Source organism: Callithrix jacchus, chromosome 3 (assembly GCF_049354715.1).
Source record: "Callithrix jacchus isolate 240 chromosome 3, calJac240_pri, whole genome shotgun sequence".
Taxonomy (NCBI): Eukaryota; Metazoa; Chordata; class Mammalia; order Primates; family Cebidae; genus Callithrix; species Callithrix jacchus.
This window is the reverse complement of record NC_133504.1, coordinates 126,258,288-126,276,312: the sequence shown is the minus strand read 5'-3', so window position 1 is coordinate 126,276,312 and position 18,025 is coordinate 126,258,288. Positions and strand designations below refer to the sequence as shown.

General features: G+C 37.0%; 1 protein-coding gene across 1 annotated transcript in view; it reads right to left on the bottom strand.

The window, feature by feature from the left end:
- GC (GC vitamin D binding protein) overlaps window positions 1-17,268 on the bottom strand; it is a 40,424-nt gene extending 23,156 nt beyond the window's left edge. The window contains exons 1-5 of the mRNA XM_008993199.3: window positions 17,132-17,268; window positions 6,383-6,452; window positions 5,347-5,479; window positions 1,889-2,100; window positions 299-431 (exon numbers count right to left, since the gene is read on the bottom strand). Of these exons, the coding sequence (XP_008991447.1) occupies window positions 299-431; window positions 1,889-2,100; window positions 5,347-5,479; window positions 6,383-6,452; window positions 17,132-17,192 (609 nt within the window). The 5' untranslated portion in view covers window positions 17,193-17,268. The remainder of the gene's footprint in view (window positions 1-298; window positions 432-1,888; window positions 2,101-5,346; window positions 5,480-6,382; window positions 6,453-17,131) is intronic.
- Between the last annotated feature and the right edge of the window lie 757 nt (window positions 17,269-18,025).

Genomic DNA, 18,025 nt, shown 5'->3' with positions numbered 1-18,025 from the left:
TAGAAAACAAATGAAAGAATCCCATTAGATGGTCAAGGTTCATTGGATACCATGTAAATGGCAAAAATAGGGACTATTTCATGATATTTTTTTATGAAGAGGAAACTAAACACTGGTGAAAGTAACTTATTGCTATTTCTTTTCCAGAGGTATTACATTTATTTTCCAGTTAACAAGTTGCAAGGGAGGCATTTTAGAAACTTTTACTCATTGCAAAATCTCAATTTCTACCATTGTCTAAGAGGAATGCTATTAGAAGAAAAAAACATAAACATGTAATAAGTAAAATGGGACATACCTCGTTCAAAAAGCATGTAGTTGGGTTTGCAGAGATACAGCAGGACCCTACCATAGAGAGATAACTCTTGGTGTAACTGACTAAAAGTGACAGAGGAGCTTGTCCATAATTAGTGGAATATTCCCACATAAAGCTATGGAGGAAAAAATAGGATTAGTCAAAAAATTTGTGAATAAACAAAACTTGCTTTTCTTTTTTGAGCCAGTATCTTGTCCTGTCACCCAGACTGAAGTACATTGGCACAATCATAGCTTGTGGCAGTCTCAACCTCCTGGGCTCAAGTGATCCTTCTGCTTCAGCTTCCTGAGTAGCTGGAATTACAGGTGTATGCCACCATGTTCATCTAATTTTTAAATTTCTTATAGAAATTAGGTCTCACTAATTGGCCTAAGTTGGTTTTGAACTCCTGGGTTCAGGTGATTCACATAAGTCTCCCAAAGTGCTGGGATTATAGGTGTGAGCCACCATGCTCGGCCCCCAAAACCTACCTTTTAGTAAGTATGTTGATGGAGAAAGGATGTATGTTACATTTATAGTTTAATATCTAAAAACACTAAGAATTTAGAGAAAAGGTTATAATACTGGTCACTATTAATATATTCATTAAAAATAGATTACTAAATTTCTGTGTTTTTTGCTTGAGAGGAGGGGCCATTTGTTCCTTCGTTCACTTCATGTCTAGACAGGTGCATCACCCATTTTAGCAGCTTGTTAATTAAGCTGCTGATTGAATTAATTGAAATAAATGTAATTACTAGATTTGCTTTTCCTTATGTATCTCAGTTTACTTTAGATAATTGTCATATATACATTACTTATTTTCTGGAAATAATTTCTATGTTGGGGATTAGATGTCCTTATGAATCTAAAAGGGACTCTGAAATTCTCAGCAAAATCCTCTTTGAAAATTGACAGGCATGAGCAATCCTACTCATTTTTACAATTTGTGACCACTTTGAATGACATTGCTTTTGATTTTTGAATATATATATATATTTCTTACTTTAATAAATGTATTTCCCCCCATTTTTGTTCATTTTTGTTACCTTCCAGACCAGCATAAAGAATCAGTGTGTAATCTGGCCCCTTATGCATGTTAAACAATGAAAATATCAAGGTTGCATGTTCACTTGATGTAGTAGATGCTCATATTCACATATACATATCATGTTTCTGGGATGTATAGGAGTGAAGAGAAAAGCTGTTCATTTTTTATGGTTTACTGGAAATTAAGAACTTAAAATGTGTATGGCAATAAAATGCTTCTATCATATGACATATGCAATGATCTTTAGCATCAGAAATCATAGGGGCTGTCAAATATTTGAAAATATATCATGTGGATAGGGGACTCAAGTGATTCTGATTCAAATAATAGGATTAGGGTTGCTAAGAGTTTGGAAAAATTGATTTCATCTCTGAGAAAGACATACACAAAACTCAGCACCAAACGGAAGCTGGGCTGTTTTGAATGAGAGTCAAGTTCTCAGAATTGGTTCAGGTTGCTGTAGAGGAAGTGTTTGCACAGAGTAGGGGGTTAGATTAGAGTCATTTCTGATATCTTAGGCCCTAAAGGATGAAAACACTCACTGATTAGCAAATTCCTTTGGATCTTTCCTGAATGCCTCACAGATTTCATCATTTGTGGGTTCTACATAGGAAGGGAATTCTTCTGGCGGGTGCTTCAGAGCCGCCATGCAGAGCTTCCGTTCCAGTCCTTCTTTGGTGCAGCACTCGGCAGTGCCTGGGTGAACTGGGAATGGAGAGTTTCTTTCACAGGACTTGGCAGACAGTGCTGAGGTCTGGAAGAGAAGAAAATAGGAAACTCATCTATGTATGTAAATTTCCAGGCTCTTCGATCTCCATTCAATATAATATCTTAGCCTATAATTAGAAATTTCTCATTCGTAACTGTGTATTCATGCCAAGGGCGCCATGAGGTGATTTTCAATATGACAAGTTGTATGATTATCAGCAAGTATAGAATCTTATTTATGTTAATAAATGACTCCTCAGAGTAGAACAAAAATAGAACTTTGAATAATAAATGGACAGTGTTTTTCTGATGAGAGCCATTAGGACTGCATTCTCCAGCCCAGCGTTCCTCCATGGGGATAGTAAATCTCTGAGGATGAGAGGGTCATTTGAAAAACTTCCACTGGTGATTCTGTAATCATCTCCCACCTGCTTTCTGCTGCAAATGCCCCATTAAGAGTGAGGAGGACCTCCCTCTGTTTATGAAATGAGCTCTTCTCCCCTCTCTTTATGAAATGAGCAGACTCTTGATTGCTGGCTCTTTTAATCTTCTGTTGGGGTGGCTGGCAAAATATTAAAGATATATTGGGAAAAGTAATAGATTAGTCTCAAACCTTTTGGAAGGCTGAAAGGTTTTACTGGAGTAGGCCAAAGGTGGCAGATCCATTTAGTTAGGGAGAAGATAGGGCAGTAAGATTCTTTTCCCAGTTTAAGTCTATTTACCCCACATCCCATTGTCTTTACTCTAACTGTTTATTCAGGTGAACTTTGTGCTGGATGGCCCACTCAGGGGGAGATTAAAGGGGAATTACCTGTTAATAGTGTTTACTCTGGGCCCCACAACCTAAAGCTTTTATCATTCATATAACTACTCTTTTAACCATCTTAATTATCCACAAGTGTGTTAATTTAGAACCTCTGTTGTAAAATCTTGAGGGAATAAATGTGTGGATATACAGGGAGTCTGGGTCGATTAGTTGCATTTCACCCTCTGAAAGCAGTCAACAGCCATCCCTAGCCCACTTGAAATGCTGTAATGGTGTGAGAGTGCATTCATTCATTGGTGGTTGAGTCAGGGTCTGCAGGTCAGACTCCGCAGGTGGTGACCGATGTCTCATTCTACATTATTTACATTCTCTTACCTAACGATTCTTGAGCCTGCTTTTGCATCATAATTACTTATACATAAAATAAAAAATGCTTTGGTTGCACAACGCAGGAATTATGTTTCAGTAGGTGAAAGATAGGGCCTGAAAGTCTGTGTTTCCCAAAACTCCAAGATTTATGTGCAAGTGCAGTGTAGGTTGAAAACCACTGATGCACCTTCATTTACTGCTTCAGCAATGATACACTGATACCTGTGAGCAGACTAAACACCATCAAGGCAATCGTAGCATCAAAATGTTCTTTTTAGAAACAATTTGATATTTGAAATTAAAATCTAGAATAGAAATAGCATAAAGGAACAAAGATTAGAAATAGTCATCATGGAAAAAATTACCTTGGGATTTATATGGGAAAAAGTACTTTGACATTCTTAATTTATAAGTTAGTCATTTTTTAAGGTAAAGTTTCTAAAAATCTTTTCTACCAGTGAAGGATGGCAATGTGATAAATTAGTTATGTAAACTAACTTCTCACCCTCTCCCATATCATCCTTTCATCAGATTTGGAGAAGTTAAAAATTAGAATCTTTCTCTTTTTTTCACTTATCTCTCTTTTCAGTCCATCTTTTTCCTTTCCATTAATTTCTCTGGCAACCCTTTTTTTTTTTTTTTTTTTTTTGCCTTTTTAAAGTTATCTTCTTTAAAGTAAAAAAAAAGGTTGACAAAATATCAAAACAATTTTCAAAATGTTTTGATCCGGAGAAAGAGAAATGTGCAAAAAATATCAATGCCATATCTGTTCTCTTATGCTCCAGGATTATAAGACAGGTTATTTCTTTGGTCAAGGGATGTATTAGCAAAATGTGAAATAAAATAAAAATGTGCTTGTTACGTTGACCATGGTTGACAGCTTGATGCTTTTATAGTTTCAGGTGGTGCAGAAGTTCCGGTTGAAATAAAAAATATTTATGAACTTGCCAGTGGAAGAAAAGGATTATAAAATTCTGAAAAACTAGATAAGGGACAGAACAGATAAAACAATTAGTGGGTAAGAATATTCATTGTGTAGAATCTATTCTAATCAGATCTTTGGAGCATTGTTTCTGTAGAATATTTGCTGAAGGCTTGAACAGTGAAATGAATCTGTCTGTAAAGGCCTTTATCAAAATGCATCTAAATGTCATTTGCATCAGGCCTGATAACTACATTAATAAATTGCTGAAACTCCTTAGATTTCACCCTTTTTAGCTACGGTTAGAACACTGTAACTTCAGCATTTTAATTTCTCCATAAGTGCTATAGGGGAGAAAACCTAGAATTTAGTTATGTGCATACAGGGCAACTTTTGAATCCTCCTCCTCAATTTGAAACCAACGTGAAATTATTCTGGAGCAGTTGGTAACAGTCCTGGCGTGATGATAAAAGGATAAAGCTATGGTTAGGTTTTTAAGCTATACAGGATATTTTAGGATTATTTCAAGAGGTTAATGAACTGATATATATAAACATAATTATATATATAATTTCATGTGTCTATTTAATTCATAGGTATATTTAATTTCAATAGTTTTGGGGGAACAAAACTATTTTGTTTTTGATAACATGGCTAAGTTCTTTAGACGTGATTTCTGAGATAGATTTTGTGCACCCATCAACTGAGCAGTGCACACTGTACCCAATGTGTAGTTTTTATCCCTTGCCCCCTTCACCCTTCCCTCTAAGTCCCCAAAGTCCATTGTATTATTCTTATGCCTTTGCAACCTCATAGCTTAGCTCCCAATTATAAGTGAGAACATATGGTATTTGGGTTTTCATTCCTGAGTTACTTTACCTAGCATAATTTCTGTGAGCTGATATTTGAGGAGGTCAATATGGTGATAAAAACTTAGGTTTTAGAGTTATATCTGGATTTATATCCTCTAACTGCTTCTTGCTAGCAATGTGTAGTTAATAAATCACTAAATTACTCTATGACCCAGTTTTCTCATTTGAACCTTGTAGGAATAGTGGATAATATTGACTCATTATGTTAGAATAAATTGGGCTCTAAAGATATTAGGCTTCATATTTCCCCCAAACTAGAATAAGTGGAGTTGCTGTCTAAAATTTTCTCAACACATGGCATAAAGGGCTATTTTGGTTTCCTTCTCTGGGCTGCCATAGAGATGGCCAGCCACAGAAACCTACCCTGGTGTCATAGCAGTCGGGGTCAGCCCCTTCGGCACAGCAGGTTTCAGTCAAGGAGACAACTTCCTCCACAAGCTTGGTGATTTGTTCAAAGGTACCACTGGGAAATTTTCTACTGTACAGAACTAGTGACCTGAGGGGAAAATAAGACAATATATCAATTAGAATGGAATTTTTTTTTTTTTCGAGATGGAGTCCTTGCTCTGTTGGCTAGGCTGGAGTGCAGTGGCACAATCTTGACTCACTGTAACCTCTGCCTCCCAGGTTCAAGCAATTCTCCTGCCTCAGCATCCCGAGTAGCTGGGACTACACGTGCCTGTCACCATGTCTGGCTAATTTTTACATTTTTAGTAGAGGTGAAGTTTTGCCATGTTGGCCAGGCTGGTCTTGAACACCTGACCTGTGATCCGCCCTCCTTGGCCTCTCAAAGTGCTGGGATTACAGGCCACCATACCCAGCCAGAACTGAAACTTTCTTTTTACATTTTGGCACATTAAAGTATGAATGTGCACATTAAAATGAGTTCAGTGTTTCAATGAAATATTGTACACATTTACTTTATTTGGCTAATGAAAAAAAAAGAGATTTAATTTAAAAAGCAACTTTTGTTGTAGGCAAATTTATCTTGGAAAGCATAGATGTTGAACCTTAGGGATTCTGTCAAACCAGTCTGGTGTGGTCCTTCTTGAGCTTCCCCAAATGTACTTGCTCTGTACCTCATTGCCTTGGTTTGCTAGATTCCTAGGATGTATTGTTGCATTTTAATTGACCTTAGAAAGCTATGCTGTATGTATTCTCTTTGAACTCATTCATAAACTTACTGGTGACAAGTCCTTAGACTGTAGTAACCAAAGGTCAACTGGAATCTCTGGATGTCCTTCATTTGCTTGACTCATGTGTCTACACTGGCCCCAGCGTTCTGTTCTCTTAATTTTGGCAAGGATTAAGGATTTGCCTCCATGCTGAGTCAGTTCCTAACACTCAGTTTTGTTCAAGATCAAATCACCAAGAGAGTGAGTGGCTATGGCACACTTACAAAGATGTGAAGTCCCCCTTTCCCAGATCGGAGAATTCCTTGCAGACTTTATCCTTTTCATAATCTCGGCCTAAGGAGGCAGAAACAGAAAAAAATTGTATGTTTCCCCTTTTGATCAATATTATGTTACATGTATATGTATAAAGTGATCTTCCATGTGGTCTATGGTGAAAGTAGCATTTTCTCAATGTTTATATAAAATTTCATATTTTGAGTGGCTTTCTAGCTCTTCTCTCACAATAGGCCACAATTTTATGGCATTCTGTTATATTTTAGTCACCAGCAGAACAAAAGGAGAGAGTAAACTAATACTGAAAGTAGGCGAGTCAAATGATACATGTGAACTAGTGAGTCAGAAGCTACTGATGTGGCAACTCTTAGTTCCTACCTTTATAATGATGCCAAAATGAGAATTTTTCTCTTTTTCTCCCTCCTTCCCACCCTCTTCTCCCTTTCTTCTTTTATTGTCTCAGTTTCACCTAAGGCCTGAAAAGGAAAAAGAACAACAAACAAGTAGAGAGTGTCTCCATTCCAAGGTGAGGGGGAGCACCACTAATGCAGGACTTTAAGGGAGGTACAGAAGAGTTAGTGCTGCCACCCGTGCTCTGTTACTCACCTCCCGCTGTCTAAGGGAAGGCTAGGAATTCAGCTGGGGACAAGGTGGAAATCAGACAAAGACTATTTTGGACAGAGTTAGTGTGGTGAGTCTGGGGGATGGTGGGGAGTGTTCCCTTTCACTTTCACATAGCGACAAGGGCTTCAAGAAACCACTCAGTGCTTGAAAGGGGACTCTTGGAGTTTGGGGTGTCATAGACAGGAGTATGATTCAGGCTGGAGAAATCTAGAGGGTGATGGGCTGGCTAGGTGGCCTGGAGAACAAAACAGAGGACTGGGTGGGAAGCAATGGTGTGGCTTGCAGACCTGACATAGCTCAAGCAGGAGAGCGAACTGGTCAAGAGTTGTCTTAAATATATTTCCCCCAGTTCCAGCTTCACCACCAAAAAAGTGCTATCTGCAGGGCAGTGGACTGTCAATAGCTGGGTGTCTATGTGGAGGCAGACAATTTGAAAATCAAGGGCCCAAAGGAGAGTCTTAAGGTGCCAGCTGCATACGAAACATATCCAGGAATAATGAGGGAAAGAGATCATCAAAGAACCCAGTATGAGTGAATGGCAGCTTTGCAAGTCTTCATAACCAGAGGAGACAACCTTGGCTCACCATGCTGCCCACTGACTTTTTTTTGTCCATTGTATTGAACTTTTCCTGCTGCTGTCTCTCTTACTAGCTTCTCCTTTCCCTGTGTTATCCCTGGAGGAGCTAGAAGCACCCTAGAGGGTACAGAGGAAGGAGAAGAGGAGAATAGGCAAAGAAGAAGAGAGGCAGGTGTCTGTGTTCTCCTGTCCCACCCCAAGCAACAGGACTGCAACAGGCCTGAATGGGGGAGTAGCTTCAACTTTCAATACACTAAAACATTTTGACTATTAAATACAACTAGACATTCTCATGATGAAATAAGATTGGTATTTGAAAGGGAACAGAAAAATCACAGGACCTACTCTTGAGTTCATTCACACTACAGGGAAGAGCTAGTTCCTGCAGAGGGAGAAGAGTTCTTTAATAATCATGAGACTCTTGTTCAGCATGCCCATCACATATGTAATAGGGCGGACACATCAAAGTCAGTCAGTGTCCTCCTAATCTGACTCATTATTTATGCAAATAAGCCCAGGAAATTTCCCTCCTGTGATGTTATATCTTCAGAAATGCCCTACTCTCTGTTTTAAGTGGCTTTAACTTTTAGTGGTTTATCCTTCTCACTTCAAATGTTGGGAAAGTCATCTCAGGTGATATGATGGTAACTGCCGTCAGGCATTAATCCCAAAGAGTCCTCTCCTCTCTAACAGTTACAGTTCTATGAAAGACTGTGTAAACATATGCCTGGGTGAAAATTTCTATTTGACGGCTTGCAGTGGAAATGGTTGTGATTGGATATAGACTTGAAAGCGTTGTATTTTTTTGGGTGAAGATTCTCTTTAGGAGTCATCAGATTAATGCCACCTGTTTAATATCAGTTTGCCTATAGAGGAAGCAGTCACAGCATGTATTTTTTTAGATGGATACCCTCCAAAATATTTTTGAGGTGAGAAAAGTCAGATTTGATAATTGTGAGAAAAAGACATTCTTCAGCAGCACTTTTTAACAAGAGACCTACTCAAACACCCTGAAAACCACAGGGAAAGTGGAAAAGAACCCACATGCCTGAATCTGATATTATTCTGGCAACTAGGACAAGGCAGTAGGGTTGATCAAGCTGATTGTCAGTGGAACCAAAAAAGCCGCTTGCAGCAAACCTCTGTTACGTCTGAGAACCTTCAGATCTTGTACATTTTCTGAAATTTATTGATTAGTTTACAAGGTTGGCTATTGTGACACCTCCAAAAGGTTAAACAAGGCAGAAAACTTCCATTAATCGTTAATGGTATTCTATGGAGTTGAAGACTAGAATAGGGAGAAAAAACAATTGAGGCTAAACTGTTGTCATGTGGTGATAAGCTGTACTTAGGATGTCAAGAGTTGTCTTAGTTTGCTTCTAAAGTAGATTTCGTTTATTAAAGTGAGCTAGAAAAAACGGCTGGGAGTTATATAGCAGTAGATTTTAGTTCAATGTAAGATATCTTTATTCCAACTGTGGCTATTTTGTAACTGAAATGAAAGCAGTGTTTTAAAGAGGGGAGTTTGTTTTGTCATTGTAAATATCAAAATAGATTTAAATAACCATATCTTGTAAAGATCCTTGAATTTAGTACAATGTATCCTCATGATGTGTAAGATCACTTGTTGAGGACTATAAACTAGTCTCTTAAAAATAGAGATTACAAGGAATTTTTTCTCAAGGCTTACTGTGTTTTAACACACACACAAAATAGCTCTAATAAGAATTCCTTTTCCTTTTAATAAATAGGAGCTTTGTTTAAATCCCCCCTATAAAATGGAAGAGGTTATTTTTGTTGGTACTTCTATTGTGACCATTATTCAATAATATGCAAAGTGAAATCCTGTATTCAAATGAGGTACCTCTGATGAACATTTTGAGAAATATTTTGCTTCTAACCTCCCAGGTTCTGATTTTTCATTTCACCGAAAAAATGTGAAGTTTTCTTTCATATATTATGGGAATGTGAATGTGCATGTCAAGGTAGTATAAATGGGCCCTGCAGATTATCCCATTAAATAGTTTGAATTGAATTAACTATTCGAGTTTGCACACAGCGCTTTGGAATTCATGAACATTCTATACTACTTTAGTTAGAATGCAAACTGAGGAGAAAGAAGTGGGAAACTGGATGGACTGTATAAGGCTTAAAATGGTTTTGAAACTATTTTTGCTGGAACATTCATCCTTGGGTGTGACAGGAAGCAAGGGAGGAAGCTCAACTTGGATATTGAGAAAGCTCAGAATTAAAATATAAAAATAACATGTAGAGGAAACTGTTGCACCTTGATCTTTCAGGTGAACTACCCAAAATATAATTCTAATAAAATAATTTTAAAAATTTATCTAAAGAGAAGATATCTAGCTTACAAGACTAAGCCAATGTATGTTAATCATTGTCTCAATTTGCAGATATGGCAAATAAATACTAAAGTTAATTTGCAATGTGATTATTACGAATTGACTCCTCATTCCATGGATACTACTAATAAGTATGCTTTTTTTTTCTTGCACCAGTTGAGCTCAGTCCAATTCATGTAGTTGAAACCTGTCTCAAATGAATTGTAAATGATATGCTCTGTTTTTAAATGTGCCATTTAGTGACAAAGAAGGTGATTTGGACTTTGATATATCCCTAGTAAATATTGGAATAATCTTAGTGACTCTGGTGAAATCACTTTCACATCAAGTGACCACCACAGTACTAAGTGTTTACAAATTTCATTAACAGAATTTTTGCTTTTTGGAACAGCATGTTCCATTTTTTTATCTATATTGTGAAACATTCTGGTAAGCATTGTTTAATTTTGAACTTTTGAAAGCCAGTTTAATTTATTTTCAGGAAATCTTTGCTGTTTCAGGCACCTTACCTCTGCCTACGAAGTTGATAATATTCATTCATACATACAACAAATATTTTTTGAGGCCTACTCTGTGCCAGGCATTGGGTTCAGTATCAAATTTGAATATACAATGGAGCCCAAAATAGACACATCCTTGCCTTCATGAAATTTTTATAATAAGTCATAAGATAGTTTCTTGTTACTAAGTTTATTCAAGTAAGTATTTGGATCTCACTATTATTAGTTTTTCACTCAAATCTAATTTGGTTCCTTAGAACTGTTATTTGTATACCAAGAACATTAATGGATGCTAAATAACATTGATGTAAATAAATGCTCATACAGGATGCTAGGAATTGTCTCAAGTTGCTATTTTCCTGTTGTGTTCTGGAGAATCATGGGCTTTAACAGCTCTGTTGGGTATTTTATGTTTTCACAATTTCATTTCTTTGGCATGATGAGTAATGAGATGGTAGAGGAGTTCATTGATGATTTTATCATTCCCCATTATATATGGATATCAAACTACTCCATTGTGCCCCCATGATTTGCCAATTAAAAAACAATACATTTTAAACCAGGAAACACTGGACATGGGTGATTTCCTTTCACTGTTTCCTATCAATATACACATCTCAATGACTACTGAAGTTATAACTGTATAAACTGAAAACAAATTATGCAATCTAATGGCAAAGATATATTGTACATTATCATTATTTATGTTTCTGTCATCACGTGGTTCTGTCAAACAGCTCTCCTGAGCCATTTAAATGCATTTTAAGTCCAACAGATTGCAGTATCTTGATAGGAAAAATTTCATTTCAAAGATTAGTAATTTATCTTCTAAAAGTGATAAAGAGTAGATTTGTGTATATTAATTTTTAGTATGGCCAAAACAATTTTATAGTGCTGTCTCCTATAGTGATGTATCCGCAGTATTTTTTTCATAAATGAAATATAATTTTCTAATTTTTCTTTTTAAATCCCAGTAAAAAACTGAAGGCTTATTATTAGACACTTGTGAGAACTGTAATTTAAATGGGAAATTTTACTATCAAGTACTCAGTGCTATTTTGTGTTAACCACTGTGATATATATTGCTTTAAGTGCTTTTGTAGCACTTCATTTGTCTTAGTAAGGCTAAAGAGAGCCTTTTAAACAAATAATAATGAATTTTGCAGTACCATGTAGACGGAAAATAGAGGCCCGGTACGGTGGCTCACGCCTGTAATCCCAGCACTTTGGGAGGCCAGGGTGGGTGGATCACGAAGTCAAGAGATCAAGACCATCCCGATCAACATGGTGAAACCCGTCTCTACTAAAAAAACCAAAAATTAGCTTGGCGTGATGGTGCGCTTGTAGTCACAGCTACTCGGAAGGCTGAGGTGGAAGAATCAGTTGACCCAGGAAGCGGAGGTTGCGGTGAGCCGAGATTGCACTACTGCACTCCAGCCTGGTGACAGAGCAGTGAGACTCCATCTCAAAAAAAAAAAAAAAAAAAAAGAAAGAAAGAAAGAAAAAGGAAAAAGAAAGAAAGAAAATGGAATGCCACTGTTTTCTAAAGGATATATACTAGATGTTACACCCCAATTGTCATCAGGTTATAATTCCTTAGACACATATTTTCTAAGAAAACTATTAAGGAACACTCACTTCAATGTTAGCCTAGTCAACAATCCAACCATGTATTTTGTTATTTATATTTTTTAAAATCTAGTATGTATTTGTCAAATGAATACGTTTCATTTTAAAACCAATTGTTCACTTTGGGAGGCCGAGGCGGGTGGATCACGAGGTCAACAGATCGAAACCATCCTGGTCAACATGGTGAGACCCCGTCTCTACTAAAAATACAAAAAATTAGCTGGGCATGGTGGCGCGTGCCTGTAATCCCAGCTACTCAGGAGGCTGAGGCAGGAGAATTGCCTGAACCCGGGAGGCGGAGGTTGCAGTGAGCAGAGATCGCGCCATTGCACTCCAGCCTGAGTAACAAGAGCGAAACTCCATCTCAAAAACAAAACAAAAACAAAACCAATTGTTACCTAACATTTGCAGCAGAACTGATAAATATCAAAATAACAAATTTACTTTGATATGTGGTAGAATTTGAAGACTGAAACGTGTTATTCTATGTGCTCTTGCTATTATATTTTTAAACAGATAAAATCAGTTATTTGCATTTAAAAATGTTACTTAAGTTTTGCTTCTGTAGGATAAAAACACAATTTGTAAAATGTAAACATATTTAAATAATTCACGTGTGATTTCATGAAAGGTATGGCTGATAACTAATTATTTTGCCTATTTTAAATGCAAAGATAAAATCACTGGTTAATATTCTTTTCTGTTTTTAGACGGAGTCTGCCTCTGTCGCCCAGGCTGGAGTGCAGTGATGTGATCTCGGCTCCTGGGTTCAAATGATTCTCCTGCCTCAGCCTCCCAAGTAGCTGGGATTATAGGTGCACACCACAACACCTGGCTAATTTTTGTATTTTTATTAGAGACAGGGTTTCACCATGTTGGTCAGGCTCGTCTTGAACTCCTGACCTCATGATTCACCTGCCTCGGCCTCCCAAAGCACCAGGATCATAGGCATGAGCCACTGCACCAGGTTGGTTAATATTCTTTTCTTTAGGTAGTGTTAAACCTCAAGTTACTATTTTACCATGACACCCAGGTTAGCAAACACAAATGCTCATAAGATCTAGGAACTACACAACTTACATTTGATCTAAGGGAAGAAAGGATTAAATACCCAATCATGAGAACTGGGGGTTTAGACCAAAAGCGGGAGTCACAATTCAGCTCCAGTTCATCATTGCCATGTGGAAATTTGCCCCTTATTACCACACCTTCCTGTGCTTCCAGAGAAGCTAGAAATCTAGATTTTTATGTGGAACCAGGTTTTAAAATGTTGACAAGTCAAATGAGACTTTAAAGACAGCCTTAAAGAAATTTTGTTGGCCCAAACCATGAGGACCAAATAAAACATCCATAGGAGGCTGTATTTTATCATGATTTAAGAAAGAGACTTTGGATGCAGACCACATGGATTTGAATCCCTGCTTCCCTGGGAAGTTGCTTATCCTCTCTGTTCTTCCTCAGTTTTCTCATTTGTAAGGTGAAGATGATTATATCCTTAGGAAGCAGAATATACCTGGCAGTTATTATTATTAGCTAAATCCAGTTAGTTCGTGACCATTGTTATACATATGAATATATATATATATGTACCTATCTATCTATCTACAAACACTCACACATACACAGACACCTGGACTATCTACTGGGATAGTAGATAGTATGGCATCATATAAAAGAAAACTCTAAAGCCACCAATCTTTAAGGAACCTGAGTCTGATAGTAGACATAAGTATACAAAATCCCAATTTTGTAATATTACACAAAAATTTATTGAACACTTACTGAATGCCAAGTAGTGTTCCATAACTGGGAATTACAGGAAATAACAAAAGTTCTTAATTTCAGAGCTTACATTCTACATTTGTTACAATAAACAAATGAACAACCAGTGATAAGGTAAGGTACTAAGTGCTAAGAAGAAAAATAATCCAAGTAAGGGGATAGAAGGTAAAAGAGTGGTAGGTGTCATTTGTGGTAGGTTGGTTAGGGAAGCCCCCTCTATAAGTAGACTTGGAGTAGGCACCTGAAGAAGGTGAGAAAGGAAGCTATGAGAATATCTGGACAATCAATATTCCAGGAAGAGGGAAGAGCTAATGCAAAGCCCTGGGCTACAAAGGACTTAGACGTGTGCTCAGATCAGGATGAATGAGAAAATTAGAGAGAGAAAGCAATGGGTAGAATGAAGAAGTTAGGTGACCAAACAATTGGGGAAGGGTATCATCAATTCCTTTTAGAGGTGTCTTCATCTTCCTCCTATCCTAAGTGGATTAAGTTGGTGGCCTTTTACAGAGTGTGTACATTTATCCTTTTATTACACACATAATGGTGACTGCATATGTGGCATTACACCCAATATCAATAAGATGAAACGTTGCTATTGATTTTCAGGGAGGTTAACATTGCTCTCAGAGATAACGTTAGCTGCCTGTATGACTTCAGCCCTTGTGTAGGGCTGTTTTGACAGGGAAGAAAGAGAAGGAGAAGTGTAGCTCACCCACCAACCCAAAGGGAACTTTCTTCTTACAGTTTAGTATAATGTTTTATATATATGTGTGTGTGTGTGTGTGTGTGTGTGTTCTGAAAATGAAATGCTTAAAGCAAAAAAGGACATGTTCATAATAAAAGCCTGTTCTTGTCAACAACTCTTATCAACTGCAGTGGTTTATTTCCTGCTGGCATAATTACTTTGATAATTTTGTAGCTCTGTCACTAGTCTTTGCTACTTGGTTTCTTTGGAAGGGAAGAGGGAAGGATATGTTGTGTATTAGTATTTCATCCATTTCAGTCCTAGGGGAAGAAGCTACTTGGAGGCAACTGGCAAACACTGCCTTCTTGCTTCTCACAGGGTAGCAAAAGTGAACATTTTCTTAAGACACTATCCAGATTTAGCAGATTTGGTAAGCTCTTTTCTCCAAGATATACCAAAGGGGTTGGGGACAAGATTCCCAATGCTGTTTGATAATAGAGGACTGGCTTAACTGGAGCCTGTCCAGTAAAGATTGAGCTGTAACTATCCATTTCAGACCCAAGATTTCCAAAGAATAGTTCCGAAAAGAGTCAATGTATTGAGACACTCTGAGTTAAATTTCTTTCTGGTAGTGTTTCTCATAACCTTTAGGACAACAAAGGCATTGATTGTGAAACCACCAAGAAGGATAATGTATGACTCATTTCTTAAGTATGTTTGGCTACAGAAACTTCTTTTCAAGACAAGTCTCGAATGTAATATATTCTGGAACAGGTGTTTAAGTAAATGCCGTGGGTGGTCAGCTCTCTAGAACTATAACATGCAGAGAAAACTGCAATCCAAACCAATCTCCCATAATCCAAGTCTACTCAGAACCTAAGAGTCCTCAGAACTCCCTTAATTGGTACACTTTATAACTCCCAGCTGGGAGAAAACACAGCTAGCTTCTAAGTAGACTACTGACTTGGTATTTGGGTCATGCTCATGTATTAGAGAATAGAGAAATAATAAATCAGAACTACTGCCCCCAAATATTGAATGTTAATGCTTACCAAGTGTATTATGTATATCTCAAGATATCATCTGGCTCATAGCTCATGAGTTATAAGAATAAAGTTCAGATCTTCAAGGGGTCTGACTGGTGGTTTTTAGCATCTGTTTCATCAGAACCTGAGGACTGCTGAGAATGTTGAAATAGAGAATGCAGAATGCTCTTTCTGTTCCTCTCCAAAGGACACTGTCATTCTTTGAGGTGAAGCCAATGTACACCTATTGAGTCAACAGTCTAAAATGGTGATTCATGCTTCTGGTTATGACCTCTACATATAATTCAAATTCCTAGCCATTATTGGACCATCTATGTTTAAAGATCCTGATCTGAACCTGCTTCAGTAGGATTTTTCAAGATGATATCTGCCCCAGCAAAGCCTTAGCAAAAAGAATAAGGCTTCAGGATTTCTTGGAAAGTGGCCTATTCAGAGGTCTTATAAGGGATACAGTTTATGTTGCTTTTTTATACTCTACACTATCTTGGAAAGACTTTGTAGTCTTACCTGAGGACACACGACTTACTTAAAAATTGATGGGTAAGACAAGAGTTAAAATAATTTGAATGATGAAAGTAAGATCAAGGAAAAGTAAATTTAAGAAGAAGAAGAAGTCTGGAGTAAGGTTATTCATGTCACATTAAGTAACTGATAATTTCTGGGAACACACATTTTTTTCCACTGGTTAAATATATTACTAATATGAATAATAGTATACGAGTTAGGTGAGGCTGTTAACTGACAGCACTAAATGAAAACCTTAATTTTACAAAGCAGGGTAAATGCAGATTTCCCTTGTGAACATTAAATAATCAGCCAGAAAAATAAATTGAAACTAATGATGAAAAGTTTTCCAGCTGTAGAATTCATGAAGTTGTATACTTCACGTTATCTCAGTTTGTATCATATAAAAAAGTTTTGAAACATTGCCCAAAGATGAAGACACCATCTGAAGAATAATTTTAATAAAAAATATAACTCAATTATCTTATTTGTGGTTGTGTTTCATAGCTATAGAAATTTTATGTGATGGGTATTTTTAAAACAGTACGTTTTCAAATATTGCATGTATAGGATTCCTCTAAAGGGGTCAAAGAAATCTCTACGTTGACATCACGCATCATTTACTTGGCATCTTATACTCTTGATGGCAATGAATATTTGAAGTCTGAATCAATGCTTAGTGATGAATCATGGTCTTTATTTGTATCATCTTGTAACAATTAGCAAATGTCTAATTTTAAATCATTCTCTTTAGGTCTTGCTTATTAAAAAGAGGGGAGGGATAATTGGCAAATTGTATAGTTCCATTTTCTTTCTTTAACAAGATGCTTGTCTTGATTTTTTTGTCTATTCCAATTCAACATTACATGGCATAGTGGAGCTCTGATTAATGCCTCTCTGGTCCTTACCCCTCTCCCCAACATATTCACCAGTTCTTCTGTTTCTTAACCTTTTATTTCATTTTTAAGTGGTAATATAAAATTAAACCAGTAAAAGTTCCTGTAAATGGTGACAACAAATAAATCTTACCTCTCTCTAAAGCATGTCCAAATGCCACAGCAAGCAGGAGTAGTACCAGGGCCTTCTTCATTTTTCTACCAGGGAGTCTTGCGGCACCTCCTGGCTCCTGTAGGTGATCATGTAAAAGGTGGTAGCCAAAAGTAACTGGTTTCCTTTTACGAAGATTCCTGACTATAAACTAATCAATTATTAATCTCTACACAGAAGCAAGAGGCTATTATCCTTGGCCCCAAAGAGATACAATCAAGGTAAATAGACACCCTGGGGATACTGTAGTGGAAAACCTAGGAGATTTTAATCATTAACTTTGTCAAACTGCAAAAGAGCCAAGGTATTAGGTTATTTATCACTGCTGTTCCTCACTAAAGTTTATTTAATACATTTGTAAGGGATACCTTCTCCCCCTGTATAGGGCTATGTGTCTTGTTTGGATTCCACCTTTCTCATGTGTAAGTGGAAAATTGGAAACTATCTCTCTTTACCTCTCTTCCTCTCTTTGTTTAAATCTACTACAAATAAGCATTACCTTAAAATATTGCAAACCGATGTTCTAAGTAATAAGGGAGAAGCCCATTCAGCACAGTTTCTAGAATTCATAATCCTGATGCTATAAAGTAATTTTCTTTGAGGTGATGGCATAGTACTTTGTATTTATGTGCTATGTTACACTTTGTGAAGCACTGACATATATATTAAAAATAAACTTTGAAGTGAGGCAAATAACCGGAGAGATTAAATGGTTCATCCACTGCCAATGATAAAAAGTTAGTGGCAAATCTTGGACTTCCTACAGCAATTTTAAAGCTCCCTCTACTAATAGTTCACATCTAGTATATTTTATGGGCGTGTAATTTGAGAGCTCAGAGAGGTCTTGTAGGACATGGAATCCAACATCTTCATTTT